The 17,167-nt window shown below is 42.0% G+C and overlaps 1 protein-coding gene across 7 annotated transcripts in view; it reads right to left on the reverse strand.

Moving 5' to 3' along the window:
• Window positions 1-17,167, reverse strand: part of sqor (sulfide quinone oxidoreductase) — a 57,768-nt gene that overhangs the window by 9,962 nt on the left and 30,639 nt on the right. For 2 of the 7 annotated variants that reach the window (XM_048563113.2, XM_048563112.2), the window contains 6 exons: window positions 7,893-7,997; window positions 6,380-6,609; window positions 3,866-4,036; window positions 3,702-3,755; window positions 1,312-1,506; window positions 618-827 (listed from right to left, as the gene is read on the reverse strand). In XM_048563113.2, coding sequence (XP_048419070.1) covers window positions 618-827; window positions 1,312-1,506; window positions 3,702-3,755; window positions 3,866-4,036; window positions 6,380-6,609; window position 7,893 — 861 coding nt within the window. In that variant the 5' untranslated portion in view covers window positions 7,894-7,997. The remainder of the gene's footprint in view (window positions 1-617; window positions 828-1,311; window positions 1,507-3,701; window positions 3,756-3,865; window positions 4,037-6,379; window positions 6,610-7,892; window positions 7,998-17,167) is intronic. The other 5 variants (XM_048563115.2, XM_048563111.2, XM_048563114.2 and 2 more) reach the window with 4 other exon arrangements.

A 17,167-nucleotide genomic window follows, 5' to 3' on the forward strand; every position in this document is an offset into this window, starting at 1 on the left:
TGCTGAGGACTGATCTCATAGAGGTTTATAAAATCATGAGGGGTATAGATAGGATAAATAGATAAGGTTTTTACCCTGGGGGTGGGGGACTCCCAAACCAGATGGCAAAGGTTTAAGGGGGAAAGCTTTAAAAGGGATCTTAAGAGCAACTGTTTCACACAGAGGATGGTGCCTGTATGGAACGAGCTGCCAGAGGAAGTGGAAGTGGCTAGTACAATTACAACATTTAAAAGCCATCTGGATGGGTATATGAATAGGGAAGTGCTAAATGCTGGCATATGGGACTGGATTTATTTAGGATATCTGGTCTGCATGGACAACTTGGACCAAAGGGTCTGTTTCCATGCTGTACAGCTCTGTGATTCAATGAGTGAGGAAGCCTAAAAAAAACTCAGAAACCAGTCGAACATAAATAAAGTGTTTGCAACATTTGGATAAAGTGTACATGCTTGCACATGTGCACGCGCACACATTCCACCTGTGAAATAGTCAACATGGGCCCCTCACTGTTTCATGCCAACAGCTAGCCATCAGGCACAGCCCCTGGGCAAGGAGAAAAGGTGAAGGGGAGCATGGGGTGACAGAAGCATGCCAGAGATTATATCATCAAAACAAACCTGCAATGTCTCTGTTTCCCCTGGATGGTCCAATTTTTCAAATACAGCTTCTTGCTTGTCTGTGTGAACTTCGATAAGATTCGATCTGTAATTCACTTCAATGTTCCGGGTCTTAACAATCTCTAGAAGAGCATCTGCATATTTCTTCACTCCAAAGATCACAGGCAGTGAAGTGTTGTAGATTATGTTTGCTTTTGGCCGCTTCCCAGTCTTAGAACCAGAAAAATTAAGAATTCAGCAGGGACACAAAGTAATGGCAATATTAAATATCAGTGCACAGATGAAAAGCATTGTGTGCCTATTGAAAGGGATTAAACCTCAGAAGGACAGGAGCCTTCGCACATACTATACCAATTTCCAGTCTCCAACAGGTAGACGTGCTTAATATTAAGGTACATTTACATTGAGCACCTTCTTTTGCCCAGACCATCTGACTCGCATTGATAAGAACAGGGGTCAGTGAAACAGACATTGTCAACCTTACATCTCAGACTACTTATTAATCACAAACCTCAAATTCTTTACTTGTAACATCAAGACAGTGCAAAATTCACCAGCACTGAGCTTCCACAGTGACACTCCTGGTCAAACTCTGTCTTCCTGTTCCTGCCCGAAATGGCGTCAACTAAACATTTGAGAAGATTTGGAACGTGTACGCTAAGTCAAATTTGGACTGATCAAATGAGTTGGTTACCTTCCTGAAGTAGTGTTCAGACAGATACATGATCTTCTGTGGAGCGCCAGCACATTTAACGGGTGTATTGGGAAAGGTAAAAATGGCATTTCCTTCGCGAAAATCTTGTAAGGCTTTCCAGGTTTTCTCAACAAAATTCACAGAGTAGTTCGAGCCAATTTTACCATCAGTGAACCCCTCAGGAAGTCCCTTAATCTGAAAAATAAAATGAAAAATAAATGTTCTTTAGAGGCGCCCACATTGCTGCCTGACTGGAAACAAGGTTCAAAAGGAATGTTGACTGAAACAGTCATGGTGGAACTTTGCATTGCCTGAATCACTCATACACCCACAATGTGCAGCTTCTGCCATTAATCAGCGGAAAGTCATTGTTTACACACAAAGGGTTTACATTTCAGAGCAGGAAGGTGAACACCATTGCTGGGAACATGGGGAGCTGCAGGAATGACTGCCCTTGAAAATGCTGTTACCAGTGTCTAACTTTCAACAATCTAATTGAAGAACAGTGGAGGAGTATGAATGGATTTTATTTGTGCGTTAATAGAGGAAAACTTCCTTTCTGAAGAGAAATTTCTATTTATAAAACAGGTAAGAAACATTGCTGCCAATTTATCACAGCCAAGTCCCACAACCAGCAATGAAACAAATGATTTATTCAGTATTGGTCACTCAGATAAATGTTGGCCCAGGGGCTTGAGGAGAACTACCCAGCTTGTAATGTTATACACGCAAGGACATACAGTTCAACCATTAACCGGCTCCATTGTCCCCAGCAGGATGGTGCTCCTTGGTCCTGATCCTGAGTGAAAACAGAGGATGTTGAAGTAACTCAGCAGGTCTCCCAACATCTGTGGAGAGAAGAGTGCTTAACATTGAGTCCAGTTATCCTTTGCAGAATAATTCTGATGTTAACTCAGTCTCTCTCTCCATGGATGCTGCTGGACCTGCTGAGTTTCTCTTATGATTTGTTCCTGCTTTAGATTTCCTATATCTGCTGTTCTTTGTTTCATTTTAGTGGATGCTTGAGGATATGGTGCCAATGAAGCAGGCTGCTTTGTCCTAGATGGTGTTGAGCTCCTTGAGTGCTGTTGGAGCTACCCCCATCCAGACAAGTGGGGAGTATTCCATTACACTCCTGACTTGTGTCAGGTAGATGATGAACAGTGAGAAGGTTGGCAGCAGAGAAGAGATGAGTTACTTGTTGCAGGATTCCTACCTCTGACTTGCTCTGGTACAGCTCTTGGCACAGTTTCCGGAGGCTGAGGCTAGGACTGAGACACACTTCATATCTGACCTCATTGGGTAATGGTGAATCATACAAATTTATTGCTTGTGGATTATAATTAATAGTCTTATGGATCATTGTTAAACACTGAACAGGAAACACCTTCAAACTTGTCAAATGTAAATCTGTCAAAAATTCCTAAGGTATGTGTTTTCCTTGGATAAAATTACATTGGGATTGTCTGCCACGCACTCCTACTCCCACATTACTCTGACAGCTGCTGACTTGACCTTTCCCATATACAGAACCTCAGCAGCTGAAAAGTAGAAGTGCTTGAATGTAACAATTCACAGTCTCATATGTAACAACAGATTGGAGCAACTTTACAAAGTAGTAATGCTATTCAACCAATGGCCAATCAACCAATAATCTCAAACACTGACCATGGACTACTGCCATGGAAAGAATGGCCAATAGAATGGTTTGTAACATCTCAGATGTATTCACTGTTAGAAGGATGTAGGAGAAACAGGAAACTGCTGTATGCTGGAGGGGAGGGGTAGAGGGAGAACACAGGAGTGTACACAAGTGGGTCGCAGATTTCATGGCCTACATTTTGCTTATGACCATGGATGAAAGGACAAGACTGATTCTGCTATTAGTACAAAGTGATATGGAAAACCTGTGGCAGCCACATAGAAACTGGTTGTTGCTAATAGCAAACTGTTAGAGTCTGTGCACAGATTTCACTAACTTACGGTCCTTGCTCAAAGTGGCAGGTTATAACGTGCAATCAGAAATATAGAGGGATGCATAGTTCACAAATGATCATTAGTAATGACCACCCTGAGAAATTAAACGTTATGAGATTGAAGCCTCAGCCTCCAAAAAGACAATTAAATATTGCCCCTTGCTCTTCTTTCTACACGCTTACCCTCACACCCCTCCCCTACTCCACAATGTCCAGAAACTGTCTTTTTAATGAATGGTCATACTCAGCATTCATCAGTTCAGGAACATATGACAGGAAGCGGGACACTGCTTTATTACCTATAGAAATTTAATCAATGTTTGTAATGAAAGCCCAAGTTAGAAACTCAAGTATTAACTGAAAATACATGCTTATGGGAACCCCCAAATCTGGAGAAAACAATAAAAAAAATACCTTTTCATATTGCAGCTGCAATCCCAAAGCAATAATCAAGTATTTGTAGGAGACCTAAAAGAAAAATACTGAATTAATAAAATAAGCCTTCCCAATTCTGACAGTGAGAAGGTTTGAACATTGCCAGGTCCCACCAGAGAATCAGCTGACCCATTGTCTCTCACCTGTGTGCCATCGTCATTACGAACAAGGTTCTTGTCTGGATCAAATTCCTGAACACTGGACTTGATCCATGTGACTCCTGATGGGATAACACTGGCTGTTGATCTCCCTGATTTGTTCAGTGGTTTAGCTCCAGCACCCACCAGGGTCCACATGGGCTGATAGTAATGCTTCTGAAAGATACACCCAAAGACATTAAAAGAATAAAACAAAAACAGAATGAAACACTTTCTCCCTTTGATGCCATTACCACAGTATTCCCCAGTGACCAATTCCAACAGAAGTAAACCAACTCAGTGGGAGAAGGTTTGGAAAGTGCAACTATTTCTCGTCATTTTCAATATGCTATAAATATTGAAATGAAGATGCTCATGTTGTGCTTACACAGTGTGAAGCAGCCTGAGGTCCTGGCCTCTGCAGCAACATGGTTGAGGTCTTATGGCCCTCTTTAGACACTTCAAAGACATTGTTGGAACCAATGTCACTCTGCTCACAGCTGCCAAATACTGAAGTAATTATGCCAATGTTTGCAAAACTCCTTTCTAATATTTACAGTAAAGAGTAAACCACTTCGATCACCAATAAGTTCTAAAGACAGCAGTCAAACCCATCCTATAACCTCCCACAAAGTTTTATAACTAGCCCAGAGTTCTATCGTATGACGACTGCTCCCAAAGTCATAAAAGCAACTTTACAAACAGGGTGTGTATTATAGGAGCAGCCTTGCTGAATTCGCACAATGATCTTATCACTGTTACTGAAAGCACATGAAAGCCAATGAGAGCAGTTAAGATATTCACCAGGACAATGCTGGAAAGGAAACCTAAAAAGGGTGAAGAAATATTGGACAGATGCAAAACAAAAGGGTGCTTAAAGGAGGGGGTGATGGTGAGAAGTTATTGGACAGAGTAGCAAAGAGTGGGACTTTGTAGCTGCAGATAGCTATTGATGGGGGGGGGGGGGCAAAGATGAAAGTGCAGAGGTAATGCAAGAGTGTCTAAATTAGATGGACTGAGTTTGGCCGGGGTGACAGAGGGGTTGCAGCTGGAGGGTACCGACCAGACAATGCATGAGACACGTTCATGTTACAGTTGTATAGGACTTTGGTCCAATCACATTTGGAATACTGCACACAGTTCTGGTCACCACATTACCAAAAGGATGTGGATGCTTCAGAGAGGGTGCAGAGGAGGTTCTCTGGGATGTTGCCTGGTACAGAGGGCGCTAACTATGAAGAGAGGTTGAGTAGATTAGGATTATTTACATTAGAAAGATGGAGGTTGACGGGGTACATGATTGAGGTCTACAAAATCATGAGAGGTAAAGACAAGGTGGATAGCAAGAAGCTTCCCCCCCCCAGAGTGTGGGACTCAATTACTAGGGGTCATGATTTCAAAGTGAGCAGGGAAAAGTTTAAGGGAGATATGTGTGGAAAGTTCTTTACACAGAGGGTGGTGGATGCCTGGAATGTGTTGCCAGCAGAGGTGGGCATGATAGCGTTTAAGGTGTATCTAGACAGAAACATGAATGTGCAGGGAACAAAGGGATTCAGATCCTTGGAAAATAGGTGACAGGTTTAGACAGAGGATCTGAATCGGCGCAGGCTTGGAGGGCTGAAGGGCCTGTGCCTGTGCTGTAATTTTCTTTGTTCTTGTTCATTGTAAGATGACAATTATAGTCGCAATACCAACATTACACGATACTTGTTTCATATGAGGCCAATTGGATCCGGATCTTTTGCAAAAAGCAGCAGCTGAGACAGAAGCTGGTGAAATGGATCAGGATGATAGGCAGAGCTGTCGATGTCCCACAGGATTCTCTACTCCTTCACTAACACTGATATGGTGAGCAGTGAACAGCACTGCCTACCAACCAGGAATATCTCATCACCTATGAAGGAGAAAACAGAGTTAACGTTTTGGGTCCGGTTCTGAGAAAGGGTCACTGGACGCGAAACGTTAACTCTTTTTCCTGCACAGATGCTGCCAGACCTGCTGAGCTTTTCCAGCAAATTTGTTTTTGTTCCTGATTTACAGCATCCTCAGTTCTTTTTGTTTTTATTAGGAATACCTCATCACTGGGCCTGGGGCTTTTTAGAGAGGTAGGGGGGAGCTGTGGAAGCTGAAGACTATGGGGGTTGGGGAATGTGGATTCAGAAGGGGATGAAGCTGGTTAGGGGGTTCTTGAGACCCATTGTCACTGTCCCTACCTCTGGACCAGAAAGCTAGAATTCAAGTCCCAACTGCTCCAGTGGTGTGAGATAACATCTCTAAACATTTTGATTAAAAAAAACCTGAAGGGTGGGTCAGGCATTTGTTGATAATTTCCTGCAGCCCTGGATTCAGTTTTGTGCTCATTCAACTTTAGTTTCTTGAGCATCCCCAACTTTTAATCACCACCACCAGTGCATAGCTCTCACCTTCTCTCTCTACACTCCACAGCTCCCAACTTCACTCATTCTTCAAGACATTTCTTAAAACATTTTGTTCACCAATAAGGGAAATGAAGGCTCTTACCTCACTTGGTTCAATAATGGCTACATTTCCAGCTCCCACTTTTCTCTTCAGCCGAGCACTCATAGTAATTCCTCCCGTTCCACCTCCCACCACTAATACATCAAAGTGACTTTGGGATGCACCATTTGGAGAAAGACAGAACTTCCTGACTCCAGTGCTGTAGGCCTGCAGTCCAGGTCTGCACAGCTTTGATAAAACTTGAAGAGCCGTCATCTTGACACAGTGAGACACTGCAACGAAAGAACTGATTTAGAAATGCTGTAAAACTCTGCTACAGAACTCATTTGCTTCAAACTATCCATTGATAAAGTGCCAAATTCCCCACTGACACTGCACAACTCTCTGACCTGGGCTTGATGAAACCCCCATTAAATCTCCCAATGAGAAAGAACACAAATGATTAACAAAGCTTCAAAAAAAAACCAAGTGATAAAAGAAAGATGAAAGATAACCAACCTATCATCACCCTGTTACATTCCAGATGTGACAAATCTCTAATCCTATGTTTGGACGTCAGAGGGCAGTACAACTTCCCAGTGCTTGGCTCTCCTTTCTATTCTTTTCTCTCCTTGCCTTTCCCTTCTTGCAAACAACAGGAATTGTTTGCTACTACGAATGAGAACTTCTGCTATCCATGAGGAACATCACAAACTCCACAGGCAACAAGAAACTGAACCCCGTTAGATTGGGTAGGAAGAGACAAATTTATTTTCAAGACAAAAACCTCGGTGTAAATGAAAAACCTTGGTGTTTTTCAAGACTGAGATGAAAAAAGGATTGCAATGTGGCTGAAAGAGCAGGTGGTTTTACAAATTGAAATGGAATATTACAGAAAGTTGAGCTGTGCAATGCAATTTTCTTTCAAGAATCAGTAAGGGGCAGAATGAAACTACACAGCACTAAGAACCTGACAACAACTGACTGGTGGAGCTGGGGCTTGTTAAAAGCTGTAAGTGCCAAGGCAGCAGTCATAGAGGTAATACAGAAACATGCCGCTCAGCTCAAACTCTCCATGCCATCCAGGTTTCCTAAATTAAACTAGTCCCATTTGCCAGTGTTTTGCCCGTATCCCTCTAAACCTTCCCTTTCGATGTACCTGTCCAAATGTCTTTTAAATGCTGCAACTGTACGTGCTCTACCACTTGCTCTGGCAGCTCATTCCATACACACACCAACCTCTGTGAAAAACTATCCCTCAGGTCCCTTTAAATTCTTTTCCCTCTCACATTAAACTTATGCCCTCTAGTTTTGGACTCCCCTACCCTTGGAAAAAGGCCTTGACTATTCACCCTATCCATGCCCCTTGTGATTATTCTTCACCACCCTGTCTGTGTCGCCACTTTCAAGGAACTATATACATACACCCAGGTCTCTCTGTTCAACAACCCTCTCCAGTCATAATTGAGGGCATGTGTGCATTTGTAGTTTATGTAGCAAAGTAGTTGATTAGAAATTCTCTCTTTTCTCTAATACTTGTTAAAGTTTAATGCTTTACAACAGAGAGTTATTTTACTTTTGTTGATGAAACCTGGTGGGAAATGCTTCTATCCTGGCAATAGTCAGTCAGCAAAATTGGTCAGTTTGGCGTCTCATGGGGATTTCATACAACTTATGATGGCTGTGATAAGAGAGAGAGAGGTACAATCATCAGCATGGACCTTCCCAATTACATGACAACACCAGATTAAGAAGATCAGGATAACATACAGAGCAATAGTATAGCACTTTCAAAGAACCTGGAAAAGGGTACAGGAACAATGGGCCAAATGGCCAATTACTGTCGTTGTGACATTGTATGATTAACTCAGTAGAGGCAGTGGCCTATTTTTATGAGTCAGCTCCAGTAATTATAAATCCACCTTCCTTCAGCATGAAAAACAGCTGACTAGTGATCATCAGCAAATGACCAGCAGCTAGTTGATGTGAATATTCATTCTTACCCAGTTCAGAACAAAGGCTTTGGTAGAGTTTTGAAAACGTCAAGAATCAGTCCTGACTCTGTGGGACATTTGCTGAATGACTGGTGAAAATAGTCATGATCAGCTCCCCCTCCCCTCAGTTTGTCACCAGTGCCCCATGAATTGAAAAGTTGTTTTTCCAACACATTCAGCTCTCTGATCTTAGTTACCCTATGAGCATTTTCCCGTGGATCAGGTAGCATTCCAGGGACTACCATCTTTATATTACTGCTTTCTAAAATAAAAATTCATCTTCACCTGCTTCATCAATGACCTTCCCTTCATCATAAGGTCAGAAATGGGAATGTTCGCTGATGATTGCACAATATTCAGTACCATTCACAACTGAATCAGTCCATGTTCAAATGCAACAGGATCCGGACTGTAGCCAAGTTTGAGTTGAAAAGTGGCAATGAATATGTGCAACTCAAACACCAAATATTGACCATTTTCAAATAGAGAATCTAATTATTCCTCACATTCAATGATTTAAAAATCACTGAATACCTCACTATCAACATCCTGGGGTTACCATTGATAAGAAACTCAACTGGACCAACCACGTAAATGCTGTGGTTATAAGTGCAGGTCATAACTTAAGAACGTGATGAGTAACTTATCTCCTGACTTCCCAAAGCCTGACCACCATTTACAACAGAAGTCAGGAGTGTGATGGAATACTCCCCAATTGACTGAATGGGTGCAGCTCCAACAACACACAAGAAGCTTGACACCGTCCAGCACAAACAACCCTGTGAGATAAGCATCACAGCCACCCCCTCCACCACCCACACTCAGTAGCAGCAGTACGTACAAGATGTACTGCAGAAAGTCAAATAATCTTCACTAGCAACTTTCAAGCATATGACCACCACAATCCACAGGGCAAGGCAGCAGATACATGGGAATACCATCACTTGCAAATTTCCAACCAAGCCACTCACATTAATGCATTAATCCAATTATTTTTGAAAGGTTTTTGCTGAATCCGATTCCCCACCCTTACACAGCTGCACATTCCAGATTATAATTTCATAGAATTGCTAAAATACAGAAAGAGGCCATTGACTCATTGAGCGTGCAGTGATCCTCCAAACAGTATCCCACCGAAACTCAGCCCCCAACACAATCCCTGTAACCCCATATTTCCCGTGGCTAACACACCTAACCTAGACATCTCTGAACACTATGGGCAATTTAGTATAGCCAATCCACCTAATCAGCACATCTTTGGACTGTGGGAAGAAACGGAGCACCCGAAGTAAACCCACGCAGACACAGGAAGAATGTGCAAACACCACCCAGATAGTCACTCGAGGGTGGAATCGAACCAGGGTCCTTGGCGCTGTGACCACTGTGCCTCCTAATTACTTCCATGGAAATAAACTTCTCATTTCAAATCTGGTTGTCAATTTCTCAAATCTGTGACCCTTCTATCAATGGAACAATTTCTACGTATTTTTTTGATGAAAAGAAACTTCATAATTTTTAACATTTCCATGAAATTAACCTTTGCTGCTCTCAGGGGAAAAAAATCCCAGCTTCCTCAATGAATTGAAGTCCCTCATCGCTAAGACAATTCCCGTAAATTGCATCTGCAGCTTCTCAAAGCTCCTGACAAACCTCAGACTGTTAATAACCAGAAGTGAACAAAATACTCCAGTTGAGTATGACTAGTGTTTTATAAAGTCTTAGCAAACTTTCTTATTGTTGTCCTCAATGCCTCTTTATTAACATGGAATCACTGGCTCCTAACACCTTTCCTCAATTCCTCTACAGCTCTCTGTCCAATACACCCACTTTAAACTGTGTCAGTGAGCTGACACTCCTCCTTCTCATTCTTCTTATCAAGCTGCATCACCTCTGACAGATAAGTCAAACACTCCGATAGGCTGTTGACTAATGTTCACCTGAAACAGTGAATACACTTTCTTGGACCTTTTAAAGCTAAGACTTGTTGCCATGGTATCTTACAACTTCTAAGCAATTGGTTTACAGCAAGTTGAACCAATTTATTGAAATAATTTAATTTTGTGGCTTTTAAATTGAGACATGGAACATAAACTGTACAGACATAGTAATATTCCTATCTTACATTTGCTACTGAAATACACTTCAAATCTCTCAACGGAAAACACTAGCTCAAATATTAGTTTACTGGTGTATCAATTACAAAGAGTTCCAAAAGCAGCCAATTCTAGAACTCTAGATATGATTATGAATCGCAGTGAATGTACATTAGCCTATTGGTGACAGAGCAGGATGTAGCATTAACTGACACCGTCAGTCCAAAACAGAAAATCAAAATGTGTGGCGGATGCTGGAAACGTGAAGTAAGGATGGAAAGTTTTTCAAGTTGATGACCTTTCATCAGAACTTAATAGAAACCGACATGACTGCAGACATTGTAAATTAGGAACAGAAACAGAAGTTGCAGAAAATCTCAGCAGGTCTGGCAGCATCTGTGAAGAAAACATCAGAGTTAACGTTTCGGTTCTGAAGAAGGATCACTGGACCTGAAACATTAACATTGATTTTTTTCCCTCACAGATGCTGCCAGACCTGCTGAGCTTTTCCAGCAACTTCTGTTTTTGCTTCATCAGAACTTGTCAAGTTAATGACTTTTCTGATGAAAGCTTCTCTCCCCACAGGCTCTCTGTCCTGCTGTGCATTTGAGGCATTGTTTAATTCAATTAGGAGATCCTGACCCCTCCCTAAACTGAAAATAAATTAACAGGTTTCTGTTGACACAGCTGCTCTCTCGTGCTACATTTTCTATAATATGCAAACCCAATAATATTGAGAAGTGGTATATGGTACAGATGAGAGAATGTAGAGATGGGAAGAGATGGCCACACACCTGCAGGAGCCTGTTCCATCATTCACTAGGATCATGGATGATGACCTGTAGTCAATCCATCGAGCTGCCCAATTCCACTAAACACCAATAATCTACTGAGTTCTGTATACCCTCAACAGCAGAGCACTAAAATGCAATTTGATCAAAAATTACAAAGATTCTCAGCCCTCCAAGCGAAGAAACTTATCTCCTCCTCATGTGGCTGATCTTTAATCCTCACACAGTAGCTGATTCTCTAGTCAGGTCTCTCTATCTACTCCTCTGATACCCCTGTATTGATAATTTCAATCAGATCTCTTCTCACTCCTATCAACTATAAAGTGTATAGGCCCATTCTATTCAATCTCTCCCCGCAAGATATCCCAGGAATCAATTTAATGAGCTTTTACTGTTGCAGCTGGAGACAAAATGCATCCTTCCTTAGGTAAGTAATTGCAACCTTCAAAAAGGTGATGCAAAGCTCAGTGGAAAAGGCAGACAATGGGCAGATGTAATTCAATACAAAGAAACAAGGAGAAGAATATGGAGACACGATATGGAATAACAATTCAAAAGGGGGTTCAGGAGCAGAGAAACCTGGGCATTTATGTACACAAATCACTGAGGGTAGCAGGACAAGATAAACAGCAGGTAATAAAGCACTGGTATCCTTAGTTTTATAAATAATGGTGAGTGTACGACAGCAAGGAGGTTAACTGTAATCTTCTATAAAACACAGGTTCAACATCGGCTAGAATGTTGCATCCAGTTACATAGATAGAATGAAGAAGCTGGAGATCTTTACCTTATGGAGAAGTTTTGGAGAAGGCTTGATGAATGCGTTCAAAACCACAAGAGGGACAGTTGGGAAGACAGTGTCCCCACTAGTTTGTGGTGAGGTGTGGGGGCAGGTGGATGAAGAACCCAAGGTCACAGAGTTAAAGAGATTTGCATAAATAGAAACTGGCATGAGGAATGAAGTTTTTTTTAATAAAAAAGTGTGATTAGAATCTGAAATGTACTGCCTCAGAGTAGAGTGGAGGAATATCAAATTGTTGCATTTAAAAGGGAATTAAATCTGAGATATTGTATTATGATTCTCTTCACGAACTCACTAACAAACACTAAATGTTTACTATGCCGCGTTTCCATTCATAAAAACACATTTTTGTAGTAAGTTTACCTTGTAAGAGTAAAATGAAGTTAAACATTCCTTCTTAGGTGGCCAGCCCATTACTGTTTCTTTACATCTTTCAATTCTTATTGGTCCCATGCTACAAGCGATGTTTAGGCCTCTTTCAGTATCAAAGGCTACCCCTTAATAAGTGTTAATACTGTAACCTACTCAGAACAATACAATCATGTCGCCATAACTCACTCAAAACTATGGAAAGATTATAATATTAATTAGCCCTTAGTAACTGTCTCTCAGATCCTGAATAGGCTGCAAGATTTCACAGTTTCCTCCACAAGCACGTCCCTACAGTCTGCTGCTCTTTATCTCTGAAATTTCCTTATACACTACTCATACACTATCTCTAGCTTTTATTTAAGATTACCATCTTGTCCTAACATACAGAATTATACTTTTCAAATACACATTAAATAGGGCCACCACCCCCTTTAAGAAACTTAATATCAAAACAGTGTTTCCAGGAAACTGCATGAATGAATGCGTAGGAACTGTCAAAAACTGACAACAGTGGATGAAATCTCATGAGCCAGCTGCGGGAGATTGGTTTAATATCCTCTATACTTTTATTTAGTACACATATAATTTCTCAATTATTTAGCTGTATAGGTCTAGTATTTCTAACATTACTACCTTTAAAGACAAAAGGACTAACACCTCTTCGTTATGCAAGCTCAGACCGGAAAGACATTCTAATCCCATCAGGAATAGCAGCTAGCATTCAGTAAGTGCTTAAACCATCTCTTGTTTCCCCGGGACAGATGTCACACAAACTTGTGTACAATAGACACAGCTATGTGGCACCATACTCAAACTTTAATGTATGTAAAAACTTTGTATAAACGAGGCTACTGTAAAACTGTACTTTGGATTCCATCACCACCTCAGGCTACGGGTTCTCAATAGAGAGGCTTTGTGCCACTCACCAATCGTTATTGAACACAATCCCACAGATCATTACCTGACGGAAAATAAAAATGCTAAGATACTACAAAAAGGAAGAGGGTATCAATGTGTGAATTAAGTCAGCACAGAGACACTGGGATGAATGGATTCCTCTGTACTACACAATTTATGATAAGGAGCTCCTTTTTTTTGACTTGGTGTTCAATTTGCTTTCAGGTAACGCATCCTAGAGCACAGAAGGTCACAGAGACAGGGAGGGTGTGCAGGGACTGGCAGAGGTCAGAGACAGGGAGAGGTGTAGCAATTTGTTTTTGTTTCAGATCTCCAGCACTTGTGGTTCTTTGATTTTTGCTAACTTTATTCTTATCAGGCTCAAAGGTAAAATAGAATCGTTAGCCAAACCATGATTTATGAGGGAGATTAGAGACAGTATTAGATGCAAGGGAGGGGCATGGAAATTGGCCAGGAAAGAAAACAGACCAAAGGTTGGGAGCAGTTTAGAATTCAACAAAGGAAGATATAAGGATTGATTAGGAAAAGGAAAATAGAATACAAAGGTAAGCTCATGGGGAACATAAAAACTGAAAGTAAAAGCTTCAATAGGGAAAGTTAATGCTAAATGAATATCGGTCCTTTACAGTCAGAAACTGTGAAAAGAAATGGCGCATCAACTAAATACATTGATGGGATTGGAGGCAGATAAATCCCCAGGGTCTGATAACCTACATCCCAGAGTCCTTCCGGAAGTGGTCTATTTGGGCTTCAGTAAGACCTTTGACAAGGTTCCTCATAGTAAACTGGTTAGCAAGGTTAGATCACATGGAATACAGGGAGAACTATGCATTTGGATACAGAACTGGTTCGGAGGTAGGAGACAGAGGGTGGTGGTAGAAGTTGCTTTTCAGTCTGGAGGCCTGCGACCAGTGACATGCCACAAGGATTGGTGCTGGGTCCACTGCTTTCCATTATTTATCCAAATGATTTGAATATGAACACAGGAGGTATGGTTAGTAAGTTTACAGATGACACCAGAATGGGAGGTGTAGTGGACTGGAAGAAGGTTACCTGAGTACAATGGGACCTTGTACAAATGGGCCAATGGGCTGAGGATTGGCAGATGGAGTTTAATTTAGATAAATGTGAGGTGCTGCATTTTGGAAGGGCAAAGCAGGGCAGGACTTATACATTATATAGTAAGGTCCTGGGGAGCGTTGCTGAACAAAGAGACTTTACAGTGCAAGTTCAAAGTGCCCTGAAAGTAGAGCCGCAGGTAGTTAGGATAGTGAAGGTGGTGTTTGGTATGCTTGCCTTTATTGGTCAATGCATTAAGTTGGGAGGTCATGTTGCAGCTGTACAGGACATTGGTTCAGCCATTTTTGGAATACTACATGCAATTCTAGCCTCCCTGCTACAGGAAGGATGTTGTGAAGCCCAAAAAGGTTCTGAAAAGATTTACAACGTGGCTAGGGTTGGAGGGTTTAAGCTTCAGGGTGAGGCTGAATAGACTGAGGCTATTTTCCCTGGTGCATTGGAGGTGGAGGGGTAGCTTTAAAGAGGTTTACAAAATCATGAGGGGCATGGATGGGATAAACAGACAAGGTCTTTTCCCCAGGGTGGGGAAGTCAAAAACTAGAGGGTATAGGTTTAAAGTGAGAGAGAATGATTTGAAAGGGACCTAAGGGGCAGCTTCCTCACACGAAGGGTGGCGCTTGTATGGAATGAGCTGCTAGAGGAAGTGGTGGAGGCTGGTACAGTTACAACATTTAAAAGCCATCATGGGTATATGAATAGGAAGGGTTGAGAGGGTTATGTGCCAAATGCTGACAAAATGGGACTAGACTTATCTAGGATATCTGATCAGCATGGACAAGTTAGGCTGAAGAGTCTGTTTCCATGCAGAACATCTCTATGGCATTAAGTGGCCTGACAAACAATGGATGTATTGATGGTCATCTTCCAGGATTCTATAAACGGTGAAACAGCTTCCTACAGATTGGAGAGTAGCTCATGTAACCCCACTATTAAGAAGGGAGGCCAAGAGAAAACCGGGAATTATAGACCAGGAAGCCTGATGTCGGCAGTGGAGAAAAATGCTTGAGTCCAAGATAAAAGAATTATTAGCAGACCACTTGGAAAACAGTGATCAGATTGGTCAGAGTCAGTGTGGATTTATGACAGGGAAATCATGCTTAAAAAATTTTCTGGAATTCTTCAAAGGTGTAACAAGTAGAGTTGATGAGGGATAACTGGTGGATCTGGTTTATTTTCACTTTCAGAAGGTTTTCACCAAAGGCACATACAAGAATTAGCATGTAAAATTAAAATATGGATCAGTGCTAGGATCCCAGCTATGCACAATATATATTCATGATTTAGATGAGGGAACTAAATTAATATCTCTAAGTTTGCAGATGACACAAAGCTGGCTGAGAGAATGAGCTATGAGAGGATGCAGAGATGTTTCAGTGTGATTTGGACAGGCTGAGGCAGTGGGCAAATGCATGGCAGATGCAGTATAATGTGGACGAATATGAGGTTATTCACTTTGGTCGGAAAAACAGGAAACAGGCTATTATCTGAACGGCTTGAAATTGAGTGGGGGGCAGGGAGCGTGCAGCAAGACGCCTGTCACTGACAGTAAGCAGGTGCAGGAGCCAGCAAAGAAGGCAAATGGCATGTTGGCCTTCATGGTGCAAGGATGAGAGTACAGGAGCAGGGATGTCTTGCTGCAAATACACGAGGCTTAGTGAGACCACATCTGGAATACCGTATGCAGTTTTGATTTCCTTATCTGAGGGGTGGGCAATAAATGTCGGCCCAGCCAGCGATGCCCACATCCCATGTAAAAGTAGAGTCATAGAGCTGTGCAGCATGGAATCAGACCCTTCAGTCCAACTCGTTCATGCCAACCAGATATCTTAAATTAATCCAATCCCATTTGCCAGCATTTGGCCCATATCCCTCTAAACAAAGAACAAGGAAAATTACAACACAGGAACAGGCCCTTCAAGCCTGCGCCAATCCAAATCCTCTAAATCTGTCACCTATTTTCCAAGGATCTGAATGCCTCTGCTCTCTGCCCATTCACGTCTAGATACACCTTAAATGACACTGTTGTGCCTGCCTCTACCATCTCTGCTGGCGATGCATTCCAGGTACCCACCACCCTCTGCATAAAGAACTTTCCACACATATCTCCCTTAAGCTTTTCCCCTCTCGCCTTGAAATTGTGACACCTTGTAATTGAGTCTCCCACTCTGGGGGGAGAGAAATGCTTCTTCCTATCCACCCTGTCTATATCTCTCATGATTTGCAGACCTCAATCGTGTACCCCTCAACATCCGTCTTTCTAATGCAAATAAATCTAATCTACTCAACCTCTCTTCGTAGCTAGTGCCCTCCATACCGGGCAACATCTTGGAGAACCTCCTCTGCACCCTCTCCGAAGCATCTACATCCTTTTGGTAATGAGGTGACCAGAACTGTATGCAGTATTCCAAATGTGGCCGAACCAAAGTCCTATACAACTGTAACATGACCTGCCAACTCTTGTACTCAATACCCTGTCTGATGAATGAAAGCATGGCGTATGCCTTCTTGACCAGTCTATCAATCTGTGTTGCCACCTTCAAGGTACGATGGACCTGAACACCTAGATCTCCCTATGCATCAATTTTCTCCAGGGCTTTTCCATTTACCATATAGTTCGCTCTTGAATTGGATCTTCCAAAATGCATCACCTCGCATTTGCCTGGATTGAACTCCATTACCATTTCTCCTCCCAACTCTTGAATCTATCTACATTCTGCTGCATTCTCCAACAGTCCCCTTCACTATCTGCTACTCCACCAATCTTAGTGTCATCTGTTAACTTGCTAATCAGACCATCTAGT

Source organism: Stegostoma tigrinum, chromosome 33, assembly GCF_030684315.1.
Source record: "Stegostoma tigrinum isolate sSteTig4 chromosome 33, sSteTig4.hap1, whole genome shotgun sequence".
Lineage (NCBI taxonomy): Eukaryota > Metazoa > Chordata > Chondrichthyes > Orectolobiformes > Stegostomatidae > Stegostoma > Stegostoma tigrinum.